The 22,401-nt window shown below is 41.8% G+C and overlaps 1 protein-coding gene across 1 annotated transcript; it reads left to right on the top strand.

Annotated features, from left to right (window-relative positions):
- The first annotated feature begins 846 nt into the window (after window positions 1-846).
- On the top strand, window positions 847-17,111 carry ZNF583 (zinc finger protein 583). The gene is made up of 5 exons (XM_080827762.1): window positions 847-1,024; window positions 2,187-2,283; window positions 8,621-8,747; window positions 9,012-9,104; window positions 14,479-17,111. Exons 2-5 carry the CDS (start codon window positions 2,275-2,277, stop codon window positions 15,954-15,956), a joined length of 1,707 nt encoding a protein of 568 aa, XP_080683888.1. The 5' UTR covers window positions 847-1,024; window positions 2,187-2,274; the 3' UTR covers window positions 15,957-17,111.
- Window positions 17,112-22,401: the final 5,290 nt, after the last annotated feature.

Raw genomic sequence — 22,401 nt, 5'->3', positions numbered from 1 at the left:
GCGTGTTTTAACCAGACTTACAGAGTTGTGCACCTAAAGCCCCTGCCATCACTGCCTATTCACACTAGAAACGTGAGTGGCATCCTGAACTCCGCCCTGCCTCATACACCAAACCCTCTGAGTTTACTTTCCATATAGAGTTTTTCTTTCCTGGTGAACAGAACGCTTTTGGTCAGTGCTATAGACTGAATGTTTATGCCCCTTAAAATTCATGTGTTGAACGCTAATTCCCATCGTGGTTGTAAGTGGCTGATGAGACAAGAAAGCCAGAAAAGGAACGAAGGGCGCGAGACCCCGGCGGCCGCGCTCCCGCCCACCCGCACACGCCCCCTGGGGAGCCCCCTGCCGCGCGCCCCGCCGCACCACCCAGCGCGGCCAGCTCCCTGCCCGCGGCCCGACAGCGGCCCCGCCCACCGCGCATGCGCACCTCGCGCCCCGCCCCAGCGGCGCGTACCCCGGCTTGGGTGCCTCCGGGAACCGGGCTCGCTGCGCCTGCGCACTCCGAACCGGCCGGTCCGGGCCTGGGCGGGACCTGGTGGTTCTGGCGGGGCTGAGCCGGGCCTGTGTCTGGGTTGGGCGGCCCGGGGCTTGGAGAGCGCGCCGCACGGCTCGCGGGCAGGAGCAGGACCGCCGGCCGGGCCCCACGGAGGGCAGTCCCAGGATGCCCTGCGCCGCGCCCGGCCCGGACTCCACTTCCCAGCGGCCCCTGCGGCCGGCTCCGCTGCCCGCCCGAGCGCCGCGGCCCCTTTGTGAGCCCGCCGGTCCGGCCGAGAGCGAGGCCCCGCCCCGGCCCGCGGGGCGCTGGGCTCCCGGCGGCCGCCGGCGCGGAGGGAGGTGCCGACCCGCGGGGAGGAGGCGGTGAGGACGCCGGGGGCGGGCGCGCGCCCCGGCAGGCCTGCGGGGCTGGAGCGGGCGTGCGAGGGGGCCTGGGACCGTGGGAGACCGTGTCGCCGGGTGTGCCACCTTGTCACCGTGTGCGTGCCCGTGTGTGACTGTGCGAACGTCTGTGACCATGACAGTGACGGTGAGTGTGCGGCTGTGTGGCCGGCCATGTGAGACGGCGTGAGGCTGTGGGACCTTATGTTGCTGTGACAGTGCGACAAACTGGGCGGGCAGCCGGGCTGCCGGGAGGGCTGCCCGCCCGACGACTGTGTGGCTCCGGCGGGGTCGGGGGGCGGGGCGGGTGCCGGGCAGGCCAGGGTGCTCCAGGCGGGGAGACTGTGCGGGGCAGGAGAGTCTGAGAGGGACTGAGCCGACGGGACCGCTCGGGTAGGGAAGGAGAGGGGAGCCCCCGCTCCGGGTCCGGAGGCCGGCGAGCGGGCTCCAGCCTCCTGCGGCACGGGAGGACGATCTTTCCTTTCCTCCCCTAGAGTCCTCATGTGTTCACGGGCGGCCCACGCACTGTGCGCTGTCCGCGAACACGCATGACTCCCGGTACTGAGCGCGAAGCTGTGCCCACCACCGTGCTCGGTGCCTCCTGTGCACCGCCTCGGGTCCTCCCAGCAACGGATGGGAGGCAGGTACCATTTCACCGAGGAACGGATGGGAGGCAGGTACCATCTCCCCGAGGAGGACACTGAGGTTTGGAGCGGTTACTGCGGTCTTGCAGGTTGCAGAGCAGGTGCGCGGTAGACGGAGCCGAGGGCAGGTGTTCTGATCCCCAGACCTGGCGGTTCTTAGCATTCCGCGGCTTTTGAGATAACTGCTTCCCTCTCCAGGGTAGCGAGGTTTCGTGGAAAACAGCCGAGGAGGAGTTTCGGTGACTATTAATGCATAGTCCCCTCCCTCATGTCTTCTTGAGGAAACCGCTCAGAAAAGTTAAGAGATCGGTTTCCAGGTGCCGCACGTCATAAATCAGGACTGCACGCAGAGTGTTCGGGCTCTTTGGCCCACTGTCCTCCGGACCACAGGACCCCTCTGAGGCCTACTCTGTGTAAAGATGCTTTCTCTGGGGCATTGTTTGTAGCTTTATCTTATTTTGAAATAAGGGTGGTAACATATTCTCTTTTACGACCATTATCTGGTGGGAAGACCAAAAAGTCAGACCTGGACTCCAGCCGGGCTCGCTCACGACCAGGAAGCCTGGGGGATTTTCAGTAATTTCGCTGACGACACCTTTCCTGTGTGAATGGGGGAAATAATACTGGCTTGACAGTGCCATTTATGGTTTCTTTCTGCCTCTCCAGCCTTATTTTTCCAGGCACTGCCCTTCCAGTGAGGAGCGTGAAGTAGGAGGACAGAGGAGCTGTCATAAATTCCTAAATTCTTAAAGCCATGTCCAAGGTAAGGGAGGATTTCTTCTCCCTGAGGTGCTTCGTTTTTCAGGTTTCATAGAAACGTGCTTTTCTTCTGAAATTTCACAGATGACAAAGCTGCATTCATTCAGTGACCTTGTCCTCATTTTCTCCCAGTCCAGTAAAATGTGGTCCCCACTGAGGAGGTCCTTTTTTTCTCAGCGTTTTCATCTTCATTCAAGAAACAGTGGAGCACTCCTGCAGGTTGGGTGTTCTGTTAGGAGCTCTCCGAAGCAAAAGCGCACTCCTTGGGGGCATAGGAGAGCCTTCTAGGCTCGGAGTTTGACTCATGGAGGTCAGGGTACATTTTGACATGGCCATTAGCTTAGAGCTTTTTCACAGACCTAGGTTTGAGAGGAAGGCAAGACAAGACAAGGGCTCTTGGGCTATCTTAGTCATGGTGCATGACAAGATCTCCTGCTCAAGGTGATTTTGAAGAGTAGTATGTGTTCGGTTTTGAGTATTAAAGTGTGGGTCACGTGGGGCACTCCATCAGCTCTGAAGAGTAGGGCTCCATGGGGGCAGTAAGGTCCTGTGGCAGGGACATTTTGAGTTATTAGTGGACTACAGCTAGGATATTCTAGGTCATCCAGTTCAGATTAGTGGAATTATTTATGGAAAAATCGGACTTTCTTTTGAAAAAATGAGAGTAGGAAAGAGTATTTGAATCTACATTTTAAAATGGCTGCATACATCTATAATGAAACAATAAATAGTATGGAATGGGCGCCAGAAGAAATAAATGAGAAGATCAATATATAATGACCAGAAACAAATACAAGTATAAATAAGAATGGAAAATATTTATTCCTTCACTGAATACAGAGTTATTAAAGACTTACTGCTATATACTACACGCTGGAAATAAACACTGTCTTTGTTTTCATGGAGTTTAATGTCTACTAGTTTGTTTATCATATGATAAAAGTGATGTTATTTTATTCTCTTTTTTCTTAAGATTTTTATTTGCCAGAGAGAGAGAGCACAAGCAAGGGGAGCAGCAGGCAGAGGGAGAAGCAGGCTCCCCACCAAGCAAGGAGCCTGATGTGGGACTCATGCCGGGACCCTGGGATCATGACCCAAGCCGAAGACAGACGCCTAACTGACTGAGCCACCCAAGTGTCCCTGTGATGTTATTTTTAATCAGTGGAGACAGAATGGATTATTCATTTAGAAAAAAGATTTCTTCCTCACACTTTGAGGTTAAATACATTCTAGAGGTTAAATGTAAAAAATAAAACCATATGAACTGCTAGATGAAAATATAGAGAATGGCTGTAAAGAGGAAGATGAACCAGAAGCAGCAATCAACTAGAGCGACACTGTCCAGCAGCACTTCCTATGGTAAGGGATGTGTGGGCGGCTCAGTCGGTTAAGTGTCCCCCTTCAGCTCAGGTCATGACTCCAGGGTCCTGGGATCGAGCCCCGCCCGCCTTGGGCTCCTTGCTTGAGGGGAACCTGCTTCTCCCTCTCCTCCCAGCTCAGTGCTGTCTCTCTAATAAATAAATAAAATCTTTAAAAAAGGAAAAAAAAAAGAACTTCTGTGATGATTGATGACAGAAATGTTCTATATCTGCACTGTCCCATACAGTAGCCACTAGCTACCTGTGGCTATGGAACACTTCGATATACTAGTGTGACTGAGGAACTCAATCTTTAACGTTAATTTTTTTTCAATGAATTTTTATTTTAGAATACTTTTAAATTCCAGAAAAATAGTGAATAGTAGAGAATATATACCACACTCAATTCCCCTTATTTCTTTAACGTTAATTGATTTAAATTTAAATAGCCACATGTGACTAGTAGCTGTGTATTGGGCAGCATAGATCTAGGCTAATAAAATAATAGAGCCAGGTGAATATAAAATAATATATGCCAGGGGCGCCTGGGTGCCTCAGTCGTTAAGCGTCTGCCTTCGGCTCAGGTCATGATCCCAGGGTCCTAGAATCGAGGCCTGCATCAGGCTCCCTGCTTCTCCCTCTCCCCCTGCTTGTGTTCCCTGTCTCACTGTGTCTCTATCAAATAAATAAATAAAATCTTTAAAAAAAAATAATATATGCCAACTTTTGGGTGATCTTGTCCAAGGCATTCATTTTACAGATGAGGAAAAACAGGCCAAGGAAGGAAAATGACATACCTACGTCGCTAGTGATTGCATCAGATGTAGGAAGTTGTAACATATGTTGAGGGTCAGCATAGGTAGAGGCTGGTGAGTGATGATTTGAAGAGCGCGTAGAAAATAACGGAGGACCGGGGAACAGTGATGGAGTATATCATTTCCCTTTGCCTGGAACCCTCACTGGGTTCCCAGTGTCCTCTCCACAGTCTACAAGGCCCTGCATGATCCCCCTCTTGGCTACCCCGGACCTCATTCTCTCCAGGTCTTTACCTTCCTGTGCTCCCGTCACACCGGTCAGCTTGCTGTTCCGCACACGCACACGTACAAGCTCTTGCCTGTCTCCGGACCTTTGCATTTGCTCCTCCCTCTTTTGTAATTCTCTTCCCTTACATCCGGGCATGGTTTATTCTCACCTTTAGATGGTTGTTTAAACATTACCGCTTCACTGAGGTTTACCTTGACCATCTCATCGAAAACAAACACGCTTCACTCTCAGTCACCCTGGTTTTTTGTCATAGCGTTTAACACTACCTGACATTGTACGACCTGATGTTTAATGTCTTTCTCCTCTGTTAGAATCTTAACTCCAAACGCAGAGGAACTGCATTTTGTTTATCTTTGTATTCCCAGTGCTTGGAGCACTGTAGGTAGTAGGTATTCAGGAAATATTCGTCAAACTAATATATAAATGACCAAGACTGTGAGTTCCTCATCTGTGAGTAAGATCAGAGAGGTAAGTGCCAGCTACCTCTTTTCTCCTGCTGCGAAATTGGTAACGGAAAAAGCAGGAAGCAGAGGGTATGACCTGTAGAACAGACTAGAGCCCATCAGCCCAAATGCTGTTTCTGGGACCCCGCCCCAGACCTTATGAGTCAGGCTCTGATGGTGAGGCCCAGGAAACTGCATTTTTATTAAGTCCAAGGATCCTTGCAACACACAGTTTTTGAAAGCCTCTCGTTTCTAAAGATTATATTTAAAGGGTACCTCTATAAACACCACTTTCTTGGTTGTCAGCTGTGTGCCTCTCAGCTCTGTGCCCGCCACGATTCTCTGTACTCCCAGGAAGGCACTTGAGGGGCCGTGTGCCTTCCATGATCCCGTGTGCCTCCCCAAAACCCACGTCTCCATCAAAACATTGATTTATAAAGAAATCCAGTCTGAGAATCTTTGTCTTTTAATTAGTGTTTAGTACATTTTCACTTAATGTCATTACTGACATATTGAAGCCCGTCATTTTGCCGTTGGTTTCCTACTTCAACCATCTCTCCTTTGTTCCTTTTTTTCTCCTTGTTTGCCTTCTTTTGGATAAATCAAATACTTTTTCCTTATTATCTTATTAATTACACGTTATTATTCTTTAAGTGGCCACTATAGGATATTAACCCATTTCTAATTATGTAATTATCTTCTTTCTTTCTTTCTTCCTTCTGTAATCTTCCTTCTATAATTAGTATTCTTACTACTTTCCTGAACAAAAAAAGACCTCGATAGTGGTTTAACTCCAACTTAGTAGTAGTAGTAGATATTATATCTATAGTTATTCCTTTGAGGCTCTTGATTTTTTCTTGATTTTCATTTCCATTTCCTTCTACTTGAAGAACAATTAGTATTTCTTTGAGTGCAGGTCAACAGTTTAGTCCCAGACTGAATTATCTTTTCATTAGCTCCTAGTCTTGCTAAATCAAAAAGTGTAATTTAAAATTTTTTCTGAGGTCAAGTAAGTTTGGGAAATCCTAGCCTCAGTGGAGAGAAGAGCTCCTTGGACTTATTTTAAGGAAACAGAGACCTCTGTGGAATTCTTTAGTTCATACAGTAGTATTACATGAGAACTGTACTGTAACATTTAAAAATAGTGTGCATCACTGTTCTCACATCATAGTGAAAAATTCAGATTCAGGTAAATGAAAATAAACAGGGAGTTAGTAAAGATACGGCATATTTATACCACGTAATGTTATCCATTTAAGAAAAGTGATGTTATAATGAACACGGATAGATAATCATCGACATGTCCGTATAAGGAAATATTTGAACAAATATACACTAGCTGTAAATTTTTATTGTTTCTAGGAAGTAGGGTGATATGGTGGGTAGATGTGGGGATGGAGGACTTGCAATTTATAAAAAGAAAAAAGTCACTGAGGGTAGAAATACTGGACTTTATTTGTTAAGTTTCCTTAATGATTATAAATTGTACGAAATTCCTGTTTTATCAAATAAAAATAAATACTAAAACATTTTAAAGATATTCAAGTCCCACTGAATGGCTAAGAGGAAAAGGTCAATCAGACAGTTGAAACCTGGAATCCATTAGTTTGTGTGTGAAGCCAAACATGGTTTTTTAAGAACTTGAGCTAAGCAAAAGCTGCCTCGTCTCTGCTCACTGAGGAAACGCGTGTAGAACATTTTTGTTTGCACAAAATATTAGTTTACATCGAAGTGTTTGAGTTTTAATGGAATTGATGACTGACAGGAGCCAGCCTTGTCTAGGACAAGTTTCATCTTTGAAGACTCAGTTCATGTTCCCTTCCTTCCTCGAAGCTTTCACTCACTTCCCGTATTTCCCGGTGTTAAGAAGTGTTTTAGAGACGGAGGCATGTAAGATCAAGCCGATGCAAGTAACTGATGTTTCCTGCAGGCATACTTCTGCTTCCCTTATAGTCTCCTTAAACATTTTTGTCCATTACTCGGGCACTAGCAATTCACATATGAACTCATTTTCTCCATTAAAAATGTTTCTGCATAGAATCACTGATGTGCTTAAATGCATCTTCTTTTTTTTTTAATTTTTTTTATTTTAATAAACATATAATGTATTTTTATCCCCAGGGGTACAGGTCTGTGAATCGTCAGGTTTACACATTTCACAGCACTCATCATAGCCCATACCCTCCCCAATGTCCATTAAATGCATCTTCAATTGGACCATTTCTCTGCAGAGTCACACTTAATAGGAGTGATGTTCGTATTTGATAACCACTGAGGCAAGGGCACACCCCAGAACTTACCCCGGCTGGGATACTGGAGGCTGCTGCTGTGCTGGGCGTTCCCCCTTAAGTTGCTGGGTTGTGGGGAGATCTGTGACGGTCACCAGCAGGGCTCAGTGCAGTAGCTGTTTACCAACCAGTGGCACTGTTTCAGGATTTAACGAGTCAGTTCAGCTCTTCGGATGTGTACCGTTAATTGCGTCTGGGTATCAGCCCAGATAAGGAGCACACTGTGCTCTGTGACACGCCACACCACAGCGGCGTCAAGCAAACCGTATGAAAGCCCTAGTAAGTCTGCAGAAGATGTACCTCATGAGGAAGAACACCGGTTTTGAATTTTTAGGAAGAAGACGAGGTCTTATTCCAGGTTATAAAGATCCTTTATTCAACGGAGTACTACTTGAGAACTGTACTTCAACATTTTAAAAACTCTCACACATGAGGCCTGCACAACTGGGTATGTTCCTCTAGTGAGAGCTGTAAGGATTTTTTGTTGTACTTCATGATCACATCTGAAATGTTCACTATCTAATAGTGCTTAAAATTACTATATTTTGTCTTTGTTACAACTACCAACTGTCTTTGAAACTCAGTGGGGTTCTCAAGGGCTGCTGGGTAATCTTACTGCCCCCGTCGTTCTCTTACGGCATACATTCATTTAAGTTATATTTTTGCAAAATCACATAGAACTTGTTTAATATTTTTATTACCTGTATGTTTAGTTTTAGGAAATCAGTATTATAAGCCTCAAATATATTTACGTATGTACCCTACTGATCCAGCTGGAACATTAGCCGCTCCACTGAAGAGCTCGGGAAATGTAGGCTTAGACCACGTACAACTTCCAGGGCCAAACTCATGTTCCCGCCTCCTCCTTAAAGCCTTTCTTCACTGCTCTAGTCTACCCTGATTTTCCATATTGAAAAATGCATTAGCATTTAGTATGAATAACAATTATTTTGCTCGTTTGCTCTTTTCCACATCAATAGAGACTATGTTAGAAATAGTATACTTTCCATGAGAAAATATTAAAACCAAGCACAGAGAAATAATTTTAGAAATTGCCTGACGTGTGTTGTAGAGAACCTAAAATATTGCCAGGAAGTTCTGCTATATGCAATACTTCTCTCCAAAAGTACAAATTAACTCTTCAAACTATGCCAATCTGAGGTGAAAAGGCCAGTTGAGCATAAAAGAACATATTCATGTCATTTCAGGATTTGGTGACATTTGGGGATGTGGCTGTAGATTTCTCTCAAGAGGAGTGGAAATGGCTGAACCCTGCTCAGAGGAATTTGTACAGAAAGGTGATGTTGGAGAACTACAGGAGCCTGGTATCCCTGGGTAAGGCGCTTCCCCAGAATTCAGAATCCGCACATAGGGCTGCTTTCCGATGGGTGGGAAGCCTCCGATTTACTTCACTAAGTTTCCCTTTCTTGTGCTTCCCCAAATAGGCTGAGTTTGTAGAACTGGCAGCTTCAGTGGACTGTTGCTACAACATCACCTCGCCCTCTGCTTCCTTCTATAATGCCCTTGACTTCCTGATGACCAAACACCTTGATCTGATTTATGGGCCCAGCTAATTCCCCCTTTATTTCTTGTAAGCAGGAGTTTCAGTTTCTAAGCCAGATGTGATCTCATTATTGGAACAAGGCAAAGAACCCTGGATGGTGAAGGAGGGGACAAGAGGCGCGTGCCCTGGTGAGTGAGAAGGAACTAGAAAGGTAGAAGAGGCCATTGCGAGGAAAAGCTCAGCTGTTCTGAGAGGTTCCAGCTTATCATTGATGTTTCCTGGGTAATTTTTCTTAAAGGCGTAAGGCCTGGGAGGAAGAACTGAGGTGCCATTGGCATGATCTCCCTAACTTACTCTCGTATATATTCTCTCACAAACTTTGGTCTTCTCCGATAACCTTTTCCTATTCTCTGGGTCCAAAATGTCAGTGTCTGCTTGTTTTTGCTTTTTAGTTTTGCATAAGTTGCTCCATCATACTTTAAAAAATCTAGACACAGCAATGTCTATTTTTTTCTTTTTCAGTCACTCATCCCTTTTAGAATGAAGGTTTGATTCATTTATTCATTCACTTATTCTTTTATCAAGATTCATTGAGCGTTTACTTTGAAAGAATTATTCTGCTAAATTCTCAAGATTATTCAGAGGCTTATTAACCATCACAGAAAGAATTTCCAGTTATATTTTCAAGTCTGGGTAACTGGAAAGTGAGACAGTTTAATAGAAAAAAGAATATACTGGTAGGGGGAAAAGATGATAATTTGACTTAGGACATGAGACTTATTTTTACAAGATGGAGAAACTTCTGAGTGAAGAAACACAGCATGTCACTAGATGGGGACAGGCTCAGAAAAAAGTGATTTAGAGATGCTAGTATGAATGGATGAGATCAGTTAGTTTTACAGTTTGAGATAAACCCTGGCATTGGGGCCTTTTTGGGAAAATGGAACTTTGACAACTTTCTGAATGTTCTCTGTGGTAGTCTCTTTACAGTTTCTGTGTTGGGTGAAATTTTACAAATTTTTACTTTTCCAAATAACTATCTCTTAATTTATGTTATCAAATGTATTTCCATGAATCTGAAGAATATAATCTTATAATTCTTTTTTTATAGCTATAGTTTTCAACTTTATTTTGTATAGCTATTCTTTTAAAAAAAATTATTAGGTAAGCTAGACATTAATTTTATTTTTAAAATCCAGTTTATGGATTTATTAGTGTTACCATTATTCACTTTTCCAATTCTTTATTTTCTGCTTTCCCTAATGCAATTATTCTCATTTTCTTAGGTTTATTTTTTTCTCCATTTTGCTGAAACAAAGGCTTAATCCATTTGTTTACTTGTCTTATTCACTGATTAGGGGCTATGAATTTTCCTCTGAAATACAGCTTCAGCTGTCCTCCAGATATTCTAATACTCACTATTTTTGTTATTGCTGTTTCCTAGATAACCTACTTCTTAAAAAAATTCTCTTACACGAGAGTTGTTTAAAAGTAAGTTTCCTGGGGGCACCTGGATGGCTCAGTCAGTTAAGCACCCATCTCTTGATTTGGGGTCAGGTCATGATCTCAGAGTCATGGGACTGAGCCCTGGGTGGGGCTCTCCGCTGAATGGGAGTCTGAGTGTCTCTCTCTCCCTCTCCCCTTCCCCCCTCATATTCACATGCTCTCTCTCTCCTTCTGTGGAATGAATAAATAAATCTTAAAAAAAAAAAAAAAGAAAATTTTCTGGCTTTAATGTATTTTGATCAAATAGGACTAGTATTAATTCTTGGACACTTAAGGATTTTGTATGGCATAATATATAGTTGGTGTCTGTAAAATGTTCCATAGGTTCCAAGGTTAAGTTCTATTTTCAGTGTTAAGAGCTTATGACATGAGTTTTACTATTTCTATGTTATTGAAGTCTATCTTTACTTACCTTTCTTGTTTCCATCTATTTTTTTCTTAATAACTTTATTAAGGAATTATTACATGTAGTAAATTGCATCCATATACTCCTACAATGTGACCAATTCTGACTGTTGTATACACCCATGAAACCATCACCACAGTCAAGAAATACAGTATTACCATCACCCCAAAAGACCGCCTGTGCCACCTTCCAGTCCATTTTTGTCCTCCTGGCTTCAAACGCTAATCTGATCTTTGTCATTTTAGACTAGTTTCCATCTGAACTAAATGGATTCATATAGTATATATTGTTGTGTCTGGCTTATTTTACTCATAATTTTGAAAATCACCCATATTTTTGCATGTATGACTACTTTATGCATTTTATTGCTGAGTAGTAGTCTACTGTGTAGATATCCCACGTTTTGTGTTTCCTTTCATCTGTTCATGGGCATTTGGGTTGTTTCCAGGATTTGGCTATTATAAATAAAGCTGCTGTGAAGCTGTCATTTACAGGACTTTGTGTGCATGTATGTTGTCATTTCTCTTGGGTAAATATCTGAACGTGCAAAGAGTCATACAAAAGGAATAGGTTTAACTTTCTAAGAAGCTGCCAGTTTTCCAAAGTGTACCATTTTCATCCCCAACAGCAATGTATGAGACTTCCATTTCCTCTGTATCTTCACACCTTTGTATTTTCAGTTTTTACTTTTACTCATTCTAATGTGTGTTGTGGTATCTCATTGTGGTTTTAATATGCAATTCTCTGATGACATAATGTTGGATGTCTTTTCATGTTCTTATTGGCCATTCATATCTTTTGTTAAGTGTTCAAATCTTTTGCCCATTTTTTAAAAAGATTTTATTTATTTATTTGACAGAGATCACAAGTAGGCAGAGAGGCAGGCAGAGAAAGAGGGGGGGGGGAGGAAGCAGGCTCCCTGCCGAGCAGAGAGCCCGATGTGGGGCTTGATCCCAGGACCCTGAGATCATGACCAGAGCCGAAGTCAGAGGCTTAACCCACTGAGCCACCCAGGTGCCCTTGCCCATGTTTTATTTTGTTTTTCTCATGACCAAATTGTTAAGAGTTCTTTATGTAATTTTTTAAAAAGATTTTATTTATTTATTTGACAGAGATCACAAGTAGACAGAGATCACAAGACAGAGAGGGCAGAGAGCAGGGGGGAAGCAGGCTCCCCACTGAGCAGAGAGCCTGATGTGGGGCTTGATCCTAGCACCCTGGGATCATGACCTGAGCCGAAGGCAGAGGCTTAACCTACTGAGCCACCCAGGTGACCTATACATAGAATTCCTAAGAATTCCATTTTTCACTTGCTTGTTGCTAGTATGCAAAAATGTAAATTGATTTTTTTTTTTAGATTTTATTTATTTATTTGACAGACAGAGATCACAAGTAGGCAGAGAGGCAGGCAGAGAGAGAGGGGGGAAAGCAGGCTCCCTGCCGAGCAGAGAGCCCGATGCGGGGCTCGATCCCAGGACCCTGGGATCATGACCTGAGCCGAAAGCAGAGGCTTTAACCCACTGAGCCACCCAGGCGCCCCTGTAAATTGATTTTTATATTAACTTTATATCTTATGATCTTGATAGATTTATGTCTACAGTTTATTTCTTCCTTTCTAATCTTACAGGGTTTTTTTTTCTTGACTTATTGCAGTAGCAAGGACATCTTCTACAATGTTGAAAAGAATTATTAGGAGTAGATATACTTGGATTATTCTCAGTCTTAAGGGAAAAATGCATTCAGTCTTTCACCATTAAGTTGATGTTTCATAGATGCCCTTTATCAGTTTTTTTTGTTTTGTTTTGCTTTTGCCCTTTATCAGTTTGACAAAGTTTTCTACTCCTGGTTTTGCCAAGAAGTTTTATAATAAACAGATGTTGAATTTAGCCAAATACTCTTTCTACATCTATTGAAATAATCATATGATTTTCCACCTTTAATCTGTTAATGTGGTGAATTACACTGGCTTTCACATATTAAACCAATCTTGCATTCCTGGGATAAGCTCTTCTTGGTAATTATACTTTCATATTTTCCTGGATTTGATTTGCAGTAATTTTACTAAAGGTTTTACATTTATGTTCATGTATTACATTGTTTTGTAAACCATTAATAGGAACTTTGGTTTTATTATACATGTGAGAAACCACTGGAAAGTCTTGAGCAGAACAGATGATTTGATTGGGGAATGGAAAGAAGGTGGCAAGTTAAGCCCCATGGCAGGTTCATAAAATCAAGCAGTTTGATACAAAACTACTTTGTGTAAGTAGGCTCCACACTCTGGAGCCCAATGTGGGGCTTGAACTCACAGCCCTGAGATCAAGACCTGAGCTGAGATCAAGAGTTGGACAATTAACTGACTAAGCCACCCAGGTACCCTATATAAAATTACTTTTATGTGAAGTCATTTTAGCTTGGGGTTGAAACTGAAAATTTACATTTCATGGGCACTTGGGTGGCTCATTTGGTTACACATCTGCCTTTGGCTCAGGTCCTGATCCTGGAGTCCTGGGATGGAATCCTGCATTGAGGTCCCTGCTCAGTGGGGTCTGCTTCTTCCTCTCCCTTTGCCCTTCCCCCAACTTGTGCTCACTAGCTCTCTCAAATAAATAAAATATTTTTTAAAAATTTACATTCTGTTGAAATATATCACATAGAAAATGCCTGACAAGAGGACTTTTTTTTTTTTAAAGATTTTATTTATTTATTTGACAGACAGAGATTACAAGTAGGCAGAGAGGCAGGCAGAGAGAGAGAGGAGGAAACAGGCTCCCCGCTGAGCAGAGAGCCCGATGCGGGACTCCATGCCAGGACCCTGGGATCACGACCTGAGCCGAAGGCAGAGGCTTAATCCACTGAGCCACCCAGGCACCCAAGAAGACTTTTTTTTTTTAAAAAAAGTAGGCTGCACACCCAATTTGGGGCTTGAACTAATGACCCCAAGAGAAAGAGTCACATGCTCCACTGACTGAGCCAGCCATATGCCCCAAAAAGACATTTTCTAAGCTACAAAAGTTTAGCCATAGTTGGCATGTACAACCTAAAGCAAATAATAGTACCTAGTGTATCTCTGCGTTTGGGGATCTTATGGAAATTTTTTTTTCAGCCACACTGACCTTATGAAATTGACTTTTTAAAGATAATGAACTTAGCTTGGATGAAGTATAACCTGAGGCAAGGAAGGAAGGGTATTTGGAGACTGTAATATTAAATTAGATAAAAAATTGTTGGGATTTTAAATAGCTTCTTCAGTTTCTAATTTATATCCTAATTCTTAGTTTTTCATTCTTTATAATCTCATACACTTTATTTTATTTTAAGGATTTTTATTATTTATTTGACAGAGAGAGACACAGTGAGAGAGGAAACACAAGCAGGGGGAGTGGGAGAGGGAGAAGCAGACTCCCCTCTGAGCAGGGAGCCTGATGCGGGGCTCAAACCCAGGACCCTGGGATCAGGACCTGAGCCAAAGGCAGACACTCAACAACTGAGCCACCCAGGTGCCCTAATCTCATACTTTTTAGACTGCATCTTAACAGCTGTTAAATCCCCAAACTTCTTATGTATTTTATTCACCAATTTTTCTTTTAGAAGTTCTTCTCTTCTGATGAACAAATACAAAAGACGTTTGTTTTCTTGATATCTTTTAGATTGGGAGTATACATTTGAAAACAATGAGTTTTCATCAAGGCAAGTTATTTATGAAGAAACGTCCAAACTAGTGAAAATGGGAAGAAGCCATCTTAGTTACAGCCTTGACTGCCCCAGTTTGAGAGAAGACTGTAAAAGTGAGGACTGGCTTAAGAACCAGTCAGGAAGTCAGGAAGTACATTCCAGACAACTGATCATCACTCATAAAGGAATCCTTACTGAAGATCCAAGTAATGAATATACTAAATCTTGGCAAACTTTCCATCAGGATGCAATATTTGACATAAAAAAGGCTTTTCCCACCAAAGAAAGAGTACATAAGCATGAACCACAAAAGAGAAGTTACCGAAAAAAATCTGTTGAAATGAAACATAAGAAAGTCTATATACAGAAGAAACTTTTGAAATGTAATGAATGTGAGAAAGTTTTCAATCAGAGCTCATCCCTTACTCTTCATCAGAGAATTCATACCGGAGAGAAACCCTATGCATGTGTTGAATGTGGGAAAACCTTCAGCCAGAGTGCAAACCTCGCTCAACATAAGAGAATACATACTGGTGAGAAACCCTATGAATGTAAAGAATGTAGGAAAGCCTTCAGCCAGAACGCACACCTTGCTCAACATCAGAGAGTTCATACTGGAGAGAGACCTTATCAGTGTAAAGAATGTAAAAAAGCCTTCAGCCAAATTGCACACCTGGCTCAACATCAGAGAGTTCATACTGGAGAGAGACCTTTTGAATGTATTGAATGTGGAAAAGCCTTCAGTAACGGTTCATTTCTTGCTCAGCATCAGAGAATTCATACAGGAGAGAAACCCTATATATGTAATGTGTGTGGGAAAGCCTTTAGCCATCGTGGATACCTAATTGTACATCAGAGAATTCATACTGGAGAGAGACCGTATGAATGTAAGGAATGTAGGAAAGCTTTCAGCCAATATGCACACCTTGCTCAACATCAGAGAGTTCATACTGGAGAAAAACCTTATGAATGTAAAGTCTGCAGGAAAGCCTTCAGCCAGATTGCATACCTCGATCAACATCAGAGGGTTCACACTGGAGAGAAACCCTATGAGTGTGTTGAATGTGGGAAGGCCTTTAGCAATAGCTCGTCACTTGCACAACATCAGAGAAGTCATACTGGAGAAAAACCTTATATGTGCAAGGAATGTAGGAAAACATTTAGCCAGAATGCAGGCCTTGCTCAACATAAGCGAATTCATACTGGAGAGAAACCTTATGAATGTAACATTTGTGGGAAGGCCTTTAGCTATAGTGGATCTCTTACTCTACATCAAAGAATTCATACAGGAGAGAGACCCTATGAATGTAAGGATTGCAGGAAGTCTTTCAGGCAGCGCGCCCATCTTGCCCAACATGAGAGAATTCATACTATGGAGTCATTCTTGACTCCTCCCGCCCCCTCACCCTCCATGTCCAGTCAGTTGCCAAGACCTGTTGGTTTTATCTCCTAAATATGCCTTGCGTCTGACTCCCTTTAATCCATTTCCATTCCATCATCTTTGTCCAACACACAGTAATCTACTTCATATGCACTATGGAAATAGCTTCTGATTGGTCTCCCTGTATTTACCATTTCCTTTGTCAGTTGCCTCCACTGCAGTCAAACTTGTATTTTAAAAGTTTGTTCATATCACTTCCTCATCGATACCCTTGACTGGTACCCCATAGTACTTAGGTTAAAGCACACATTCCTCAAAACAGCCTAAAAGACCCTCCTGCCCCAAATACCTTGTCCTGGTATACCTTCCAAAGAACCTATTTCATGTCAAAATCCATCTCATTCTTTGGCTATTTATCCAGAATTAAGAACTCATATTCCAGCATCAAACCAATCTGGGTTCTGATCCCTGCTCATCCATTTTCTAAATGTTTCAGAGAAACATTTTGTTCTTTGTAAGGTTCAGTCTTCTTATTTATATTATGGAAATAATAATAGTACTACCTCAAAAGTTGATGGGAGGATTAAATGAGAGAATGCATGTAAATTGCTCAGAGTGCCTAGCATAATCATTTAATAAATGTTACCATAAAATAAAAAGATGCTGTGGTATACAAAGAGGACCTGATCATCTCAGCAAGGTTCATCTGAGAAATAACAAAAGCAGCGGCAGTTCAAGACTGAAGAGATTATAAAGAACTGGGATTAGGGACAGTTCTGAAGGTGGGTGATGAGGGTATGTAACACAGTAGCACTGATGTTAAAGTCCATAATGGTATAGAGTAAGGTATGACTTTGTTGGTAAGAAGAACTAACTTCATTAGATACTCAACAGTTCTAAGAAGCCAGATTTTAAAGATCAGAAGTGATAAGTAGGATTTACTGAGATATATTCATCACTTGCAGTAAGACAAAGGCAAAATAGATATTTTTAAAAAGACAAAAAAAATCAATAACCAAAGAATAGAAAGTAAAATATAAATTTGATGCCCTCTCCTAATTCCAGGTGGTTGAACTATATTAAATCCATGTTGTTTAAAACTGAAAATATTGTTAAGGTAGTTTTGAACTATAATTCCTAAAACTAGAGGAGAAGAAAATTATAGACCAATACTCATAAACTGGTGGCCCACAAACATGTTTGACTTGGTACTCATCAAGCTTAAGATGAATTAAAAAAAAAAAGGATACAAATACCTTTATTTGGGCACATGATTTCCAGTTCTCCACAGTTCAAACCATTCCTCCTTCCTGTACATCGGACTTATTTTACATTTTGTATTACTTCCGGACTCCTGGAGGCTTTGAATATGCAATCACCTTAGTAACTAATTCACATATGAATATAGGTACAAAGAAAATGATGAAATGGAGGGTGAAAAGGAAGACTTGAATAGACACTTTATCCTGCAGGGGAAGACTATTCTCAAGATGTCAGGAGGCCCAAAATTAATCTACAGATTCTTTGTACCTATCAAAATCCTAAGAAGAATTTTTTAAGGTTTGAAACATTGTGTGCATGTGAACATACACACCTATACATTCATACAAACACATGTATAAATAAAGGTAATTTGTCAGTGGCTTAACAGTATCGGTAAAATTGATTCTGCTCTGTACAAAACCAGTTTCTTCAATCTTTTATCCAAATGTGTATGAGTTATTAGAGGACACAGTAACAAAATTCATAATCAAAGAGTGAAAACAAATCTTCCTAAACAAGACATGAGATCCAGAAGCAACACACATAAGATTCTAGGTTTGACTATGTAAGAACTTTATTAGGCTTTTATACAGTCAAGGGTATAAACACAGAGTTTTTAAATATCAGTATTAGAAGTAATTATTACAACATACATGAAATCCATATCCTTAACATAAAAGTGCTCCTACAAATCACTTAGAAAATGACACTACTATTCCCATGGCAAAGGATATAAAGAAGAAACAGGGAATGAATGTAAGATAAATACTGAACGTCACTAGAATCAGAAGAAATACAAGTTAAACCAATGAACTATCCATCTGTCAATATCAGATTGATAAAAAATACATATTGCAAAAACAGGAAAGGAGTACGTGTGGGAGTATGAATTTGTACACATTTTTGGAAAGGCAACTTGTCAATATCAGAATTTTCATTAGAAAAATCAAGATTTTCTTTTGTAGTTAACAAACAGTATATAAATTTACCTTCCTTCCATATCCCATTAAATGGATAATATAATGTAAAAGATACCAAACAAAGTTCAGAAAACAGGGTCATCAGTGGATGAAAAGAGGAACAAATAAAAGACAAAATGGAGGAAAGTGTTCCTTCATGAAATGTAGCAGAGGCTGCTGCGACCTGAAATGTTGGAACGATAGGGATTTCAGTAACCGGAGCTACTCTGCCCAAATGCTGTGTACATCCCTAGAGGACTCTGAACTTCAAGCTGGTTTGTATAGAGAGGCTGGGGGTTGTGGGGGAGGTTGGTAATGAGGAGAAATAATGACAAGACTGTGAAAGGCTTTTCTGTGTGGAAGCCAACAGTTTCCTCACTCCAACCTCTCTTCTACACATTGAATAGGATCCTTACTCCACACCATCCACAAAAAGGGAGTTCCAACTGATTAAAATCTTAAATGTAAAACTAACAAGTGAAAGCATTATAAGAAAATATAGTAGGATGTATTAATTGCTGTCGGACATAGGTTTGTAAAAAAGAAAATGCTCTTAAAATATAAAACAACAAAAAGGAGGAAATTCTTTGTAATAGAATACAACAAAGGGAAAGATGTAAGAACACCTATAAATAAGCAAAGGCCAACTAAGCAAGTATAAAAATGGACAAAATATGAGAATAGGCAAATCCTAGAAGAAACAGGTGGCTGATGAGTCTGCCTACCTCACTCGTATTGAGATGCCAATTTAAATCGCATACTCTGAAATAGTGGCGGCTGCGCGGAGCAGGAAGAACTCCTCACTGCCGCTTTGGAGACAGTCAAGTTTTTAAGATGTTCACCACAGTCCAGTCCCTTTGGAGGGTAGTATGGTTAGTACGTGAAACACTGGAAACAATCTAAATTTCCATGGGGCTTGACCAGAAATATTAGCAGCAGTTTGAAAGTATGCACCAAGGATACTGACTTGGATGGATTTGACTAAAGGACATTGAAACAGCAAATTTTGTAGACTTGCGTAGTATTAAATGTTTTTAAAACTTTTCTAATGCATTTAAATAAGTATGCAAATGTTTCAAAAAGGTTCTGGAGAGACACATCGAAATGACGAGTGTTCCTTCTAAGGAGGAGACTGGGATTGGATATTCTGGTTAAGAGGACCTTTCCTATTCAGGGAAACTGATCCATATGTACCTAAGGTAAACGAGCTGTATCATTTTTTTTTTTAAGTAATTTCTACACCCAATGTGGGGCTCAAACAACACCAGGACAAGAGTCACATACTCTATTGACTGAGCCAGCCAGATGCCACAAGCCATATCACTCTTAAATATTGGAACAGTTAAGGATCATAACATATGAAGAAAACTATCAGGATAATAAGGACCAAAAGACAGAACTAAACCTACAGTGTAGAAAGTTATGTAATGACAGAAGAAAACTAAAAATTTATGTCAGATGTGAACAGGTAAATATGGAAAGCTATAAAAAAAAAAAAAAAGAATTAAGAGGGGCACCTGGGTGGTTCAGTTGATTAAAAGTCTGCCATCGGCTCAGGTCATGATCTTCTTGGGATCAAGCCCCATGTCAGGCTCCCTGGTGAGCAGAGACTCTGTTTCTCTCTCTGCCCCTCCCCAGGCTTGTGCTCTCTCAAATACATAATTTTAAAAAAAGAATTAAATAGTATTGTACACCTGAAACTAATATTTAAACAATGTTAACTAAATACTGGAATTAAAATGTTTAAAAATCACTTTTTTAAAGAAGAATATGTACAGAAAATAATCACCCGTTTTCTAGGAAGAAAAGATTAAGTCAGAACTCCTAAGAATGAAAAGATGTTATTGCTGTAATAAACTTAATAGAAGTTTTAAAGAAAATTAAGAAAACTTGCCAAATTCATAAAAAGAAAATAAGAAACAAAAGGACATCGAAGTTTAATAGGAGTTTCAGAAAAGTTTACAGAGAAAATACAAGGGATATGCCAAATAAATGATTGGGAATCTTTCTAAACTGAAGAAAGTTATGAATGTTCAGCTTGGAATAGCTCACTGAGTGTTGGGCAGGCTGAACTGGCAAAAACCACAATTACAACAGAAAAAAAGACATTGAGAAGTATGCTTGTGAAATTTCAGAATACTGAAGATGAAAGCATCCTAAGAAGCTTTAAAAAAAAATGTGAATGTCTCCTAAAAAGAACATTCAAAATCGTGTTAGCCTTCCCTCCGGTTAGCAGTATTAGCTAACAGAACATGGGACAGCACCTTCCAAGCTCTGAGGTAAAATTACTTTGACTCTCAAAGTCTACACCCAAGCAACGATAAAGCACGAGGCCAAACACTGATATTCTGTGTATGTAGTTTTCTTCGGTTTACTCTCCTTTACCCTTTATTAGGGTATAAAGGTTCAGCTCTAGTAAAATTTAGATGGAGCAGGAAGGAGGCAACAGGAAAGGCTTCGATCAACACCAGAGCTAACCTGGGAAAGCGGCATTGAGGATGACTAGGCTGATCGCTCTACAACAGACCAAATTACCGGAAGGCTAGGAACTCAGGGACTCCGTGAATCTTCAGGAAGACTGGAACAGGTTACGTTACGTATGACGTTGGAGGATTTTAGCACTATGCTGAAGACAAGCTTTCCTTAGGAAAAAGGAAAGAAAGGGAATTATTGGTTCTGGGAAAAACAAAGGGGGAACTATACCCGTTATCAGGTCCGTATACAAAACAAGCCCACATGAAATGTGGTGTGATTCTGGAAAATAGAATATAAAAAACTTAACTCCATTTGACTGATATTAGGAAGAGTCCTTTAAGCGCAGACTGGGATCATAACACCGGACCTACAGAGAAGTGTAACCACATATTACTTGGCTCCAACTGTTCAGAGAATATTTACCTCATAATGACCAAGTGCTATTTTATTTCTAAGTTTATAATATATAGCTAAGTCACGTAAGTCTGTCTCTGTATATATACAGACCTATTTATTGTCTTTTTAATAATGTAAGAGGCAAAATGTAGCTGATAGATTGGGTGGTGGGCGGTTGATAGCAATAATGAGACTGAATGAGTCGAGGATCAGGGGCAATATTCTGATAGAGGGGATTCAAGAGATCTGTATGAAGTTGATAGAATAAGAAATAAAGGTTAGCTATATTTCAAAGTAAAATACAACAGAAGAGTGAATATATAATTCACTTGGTGGGATGAGTTAAATTCTTACCGTTCCTAAGAAAGATTACTAAAAAGTCTATAAAGTTGATAACTGGAGAAACAGCAACTGCCATAAAGATTCCGACAGAGGGGCGCCCGCGTGGCCCAGGCAGTGAAGTGTCCGCCTTCGACTCAGGTCATGATCTCTGGGTCCTGAGACCAAGCTCTGGATCTGGCTCCCCACTTAGCGGGGAGTCTGCCTGCTCTGCCCGACCCCCGCTCAGCTCTTGCTCTCTCTCCCTCTCTCTCTCTCTCACACACACACACACACAGATTCTGATAGAAACCTAATTCCAATTAGCTCAGGAAGAGGTGTCTGCTGGTCCCTGTAACAGAAGGGTGAGATGTGGACATGCTACGGCTTCAGGCAAGTGCTCTGACCCCTCAGAGATTAGCCGCTCTGCTTTCAGCCGTTTCGTTCTCTGTCAGGCTCTTTCTTGGGTGGGGGGGGGGGGGCAGATGGCATCTGATATTAGACTTAAAAGGTCCTTGGAGCTTTTAGTTGTTGTTGTTTTTAGATTTTATTTATCTGACAGAGAGAGCACACAAGCAGGGGGAGGGCCTGACGGAGAGGGAGAAGCAGGCTCTCAGCTAGCAGGGAGCCCAACATGGGGCTCGATCCCAGGACCCTGGGATCATGACCTGAGCCGAAGGCAGACCCTTAGCTGACGGAGCCACTCAGATGCCCCTCCTTAGAGCTTTTAATCTTGAAAGGAAGGTGATCTTCTTTCTCTTAGCCTCCATGTCAGAGAGGAAAATGAGGATTTGTTCAGTTTAGGCTATGCGCCCACTCTGGACCAACCACCGGGTCCATGGCATGGGACACTCTGGCCAGTCTGCGTTCGGTGCACATGCCTCCAGCAGCGGGGTTAGGCCACTGGATCGAACAGTTCACAAAATTCCCGTGGAAGGGGGGGCAGGGTGGAGGGAGGTTGACATTCAGTTCCCATAAAGAAAAAACTTGACCTGAACTGACATGAGGGCATTTATCGATTACCTAAATGTGTGACTATTTTCATGTTTTGCTGCAGAAAGAGCGTGTTTGATTAGGTGGTGCTGCCTCAGACCCTGCAGCAAGGA

Source organism: Martes martes (assembly GCF_963455335.1).
Source record: "Martes martes genome assembly, chromosome: 17".
Classification (NCBI taxonomy): domain Eukaryota; kingdom Metazoa; phylum Chordata; class Mammalia; order Carnivora; family Mustelidae; genus Martes; species Martes martes.
This window is presented reverse-complemented; position numbering and strand designations above follow the sequence as displayed.

What these genes read in the sequence shown, in the direction of transcription:
- ZNF583 (XM_080827762.1), top strand. An exon ending in CAGGAGCCTGGTATCCCTGG is followed by an intron (nt 8,748 to 9,011) that starts GTAAGGCGCTTC and finishes TCTTGTAAGCAG; the next exon opens with GAGTTTCAGTTTCTAAGCCA. An exon ending in GACAAGAGGCGCGTGCCCTG is followed by an intron (nt 9,105 to 14,478) that starts GTGAGTGAGAAG and finishes GATATCTTTTAG; the next exon opens with ATTGGGAGTATACATTTGAA.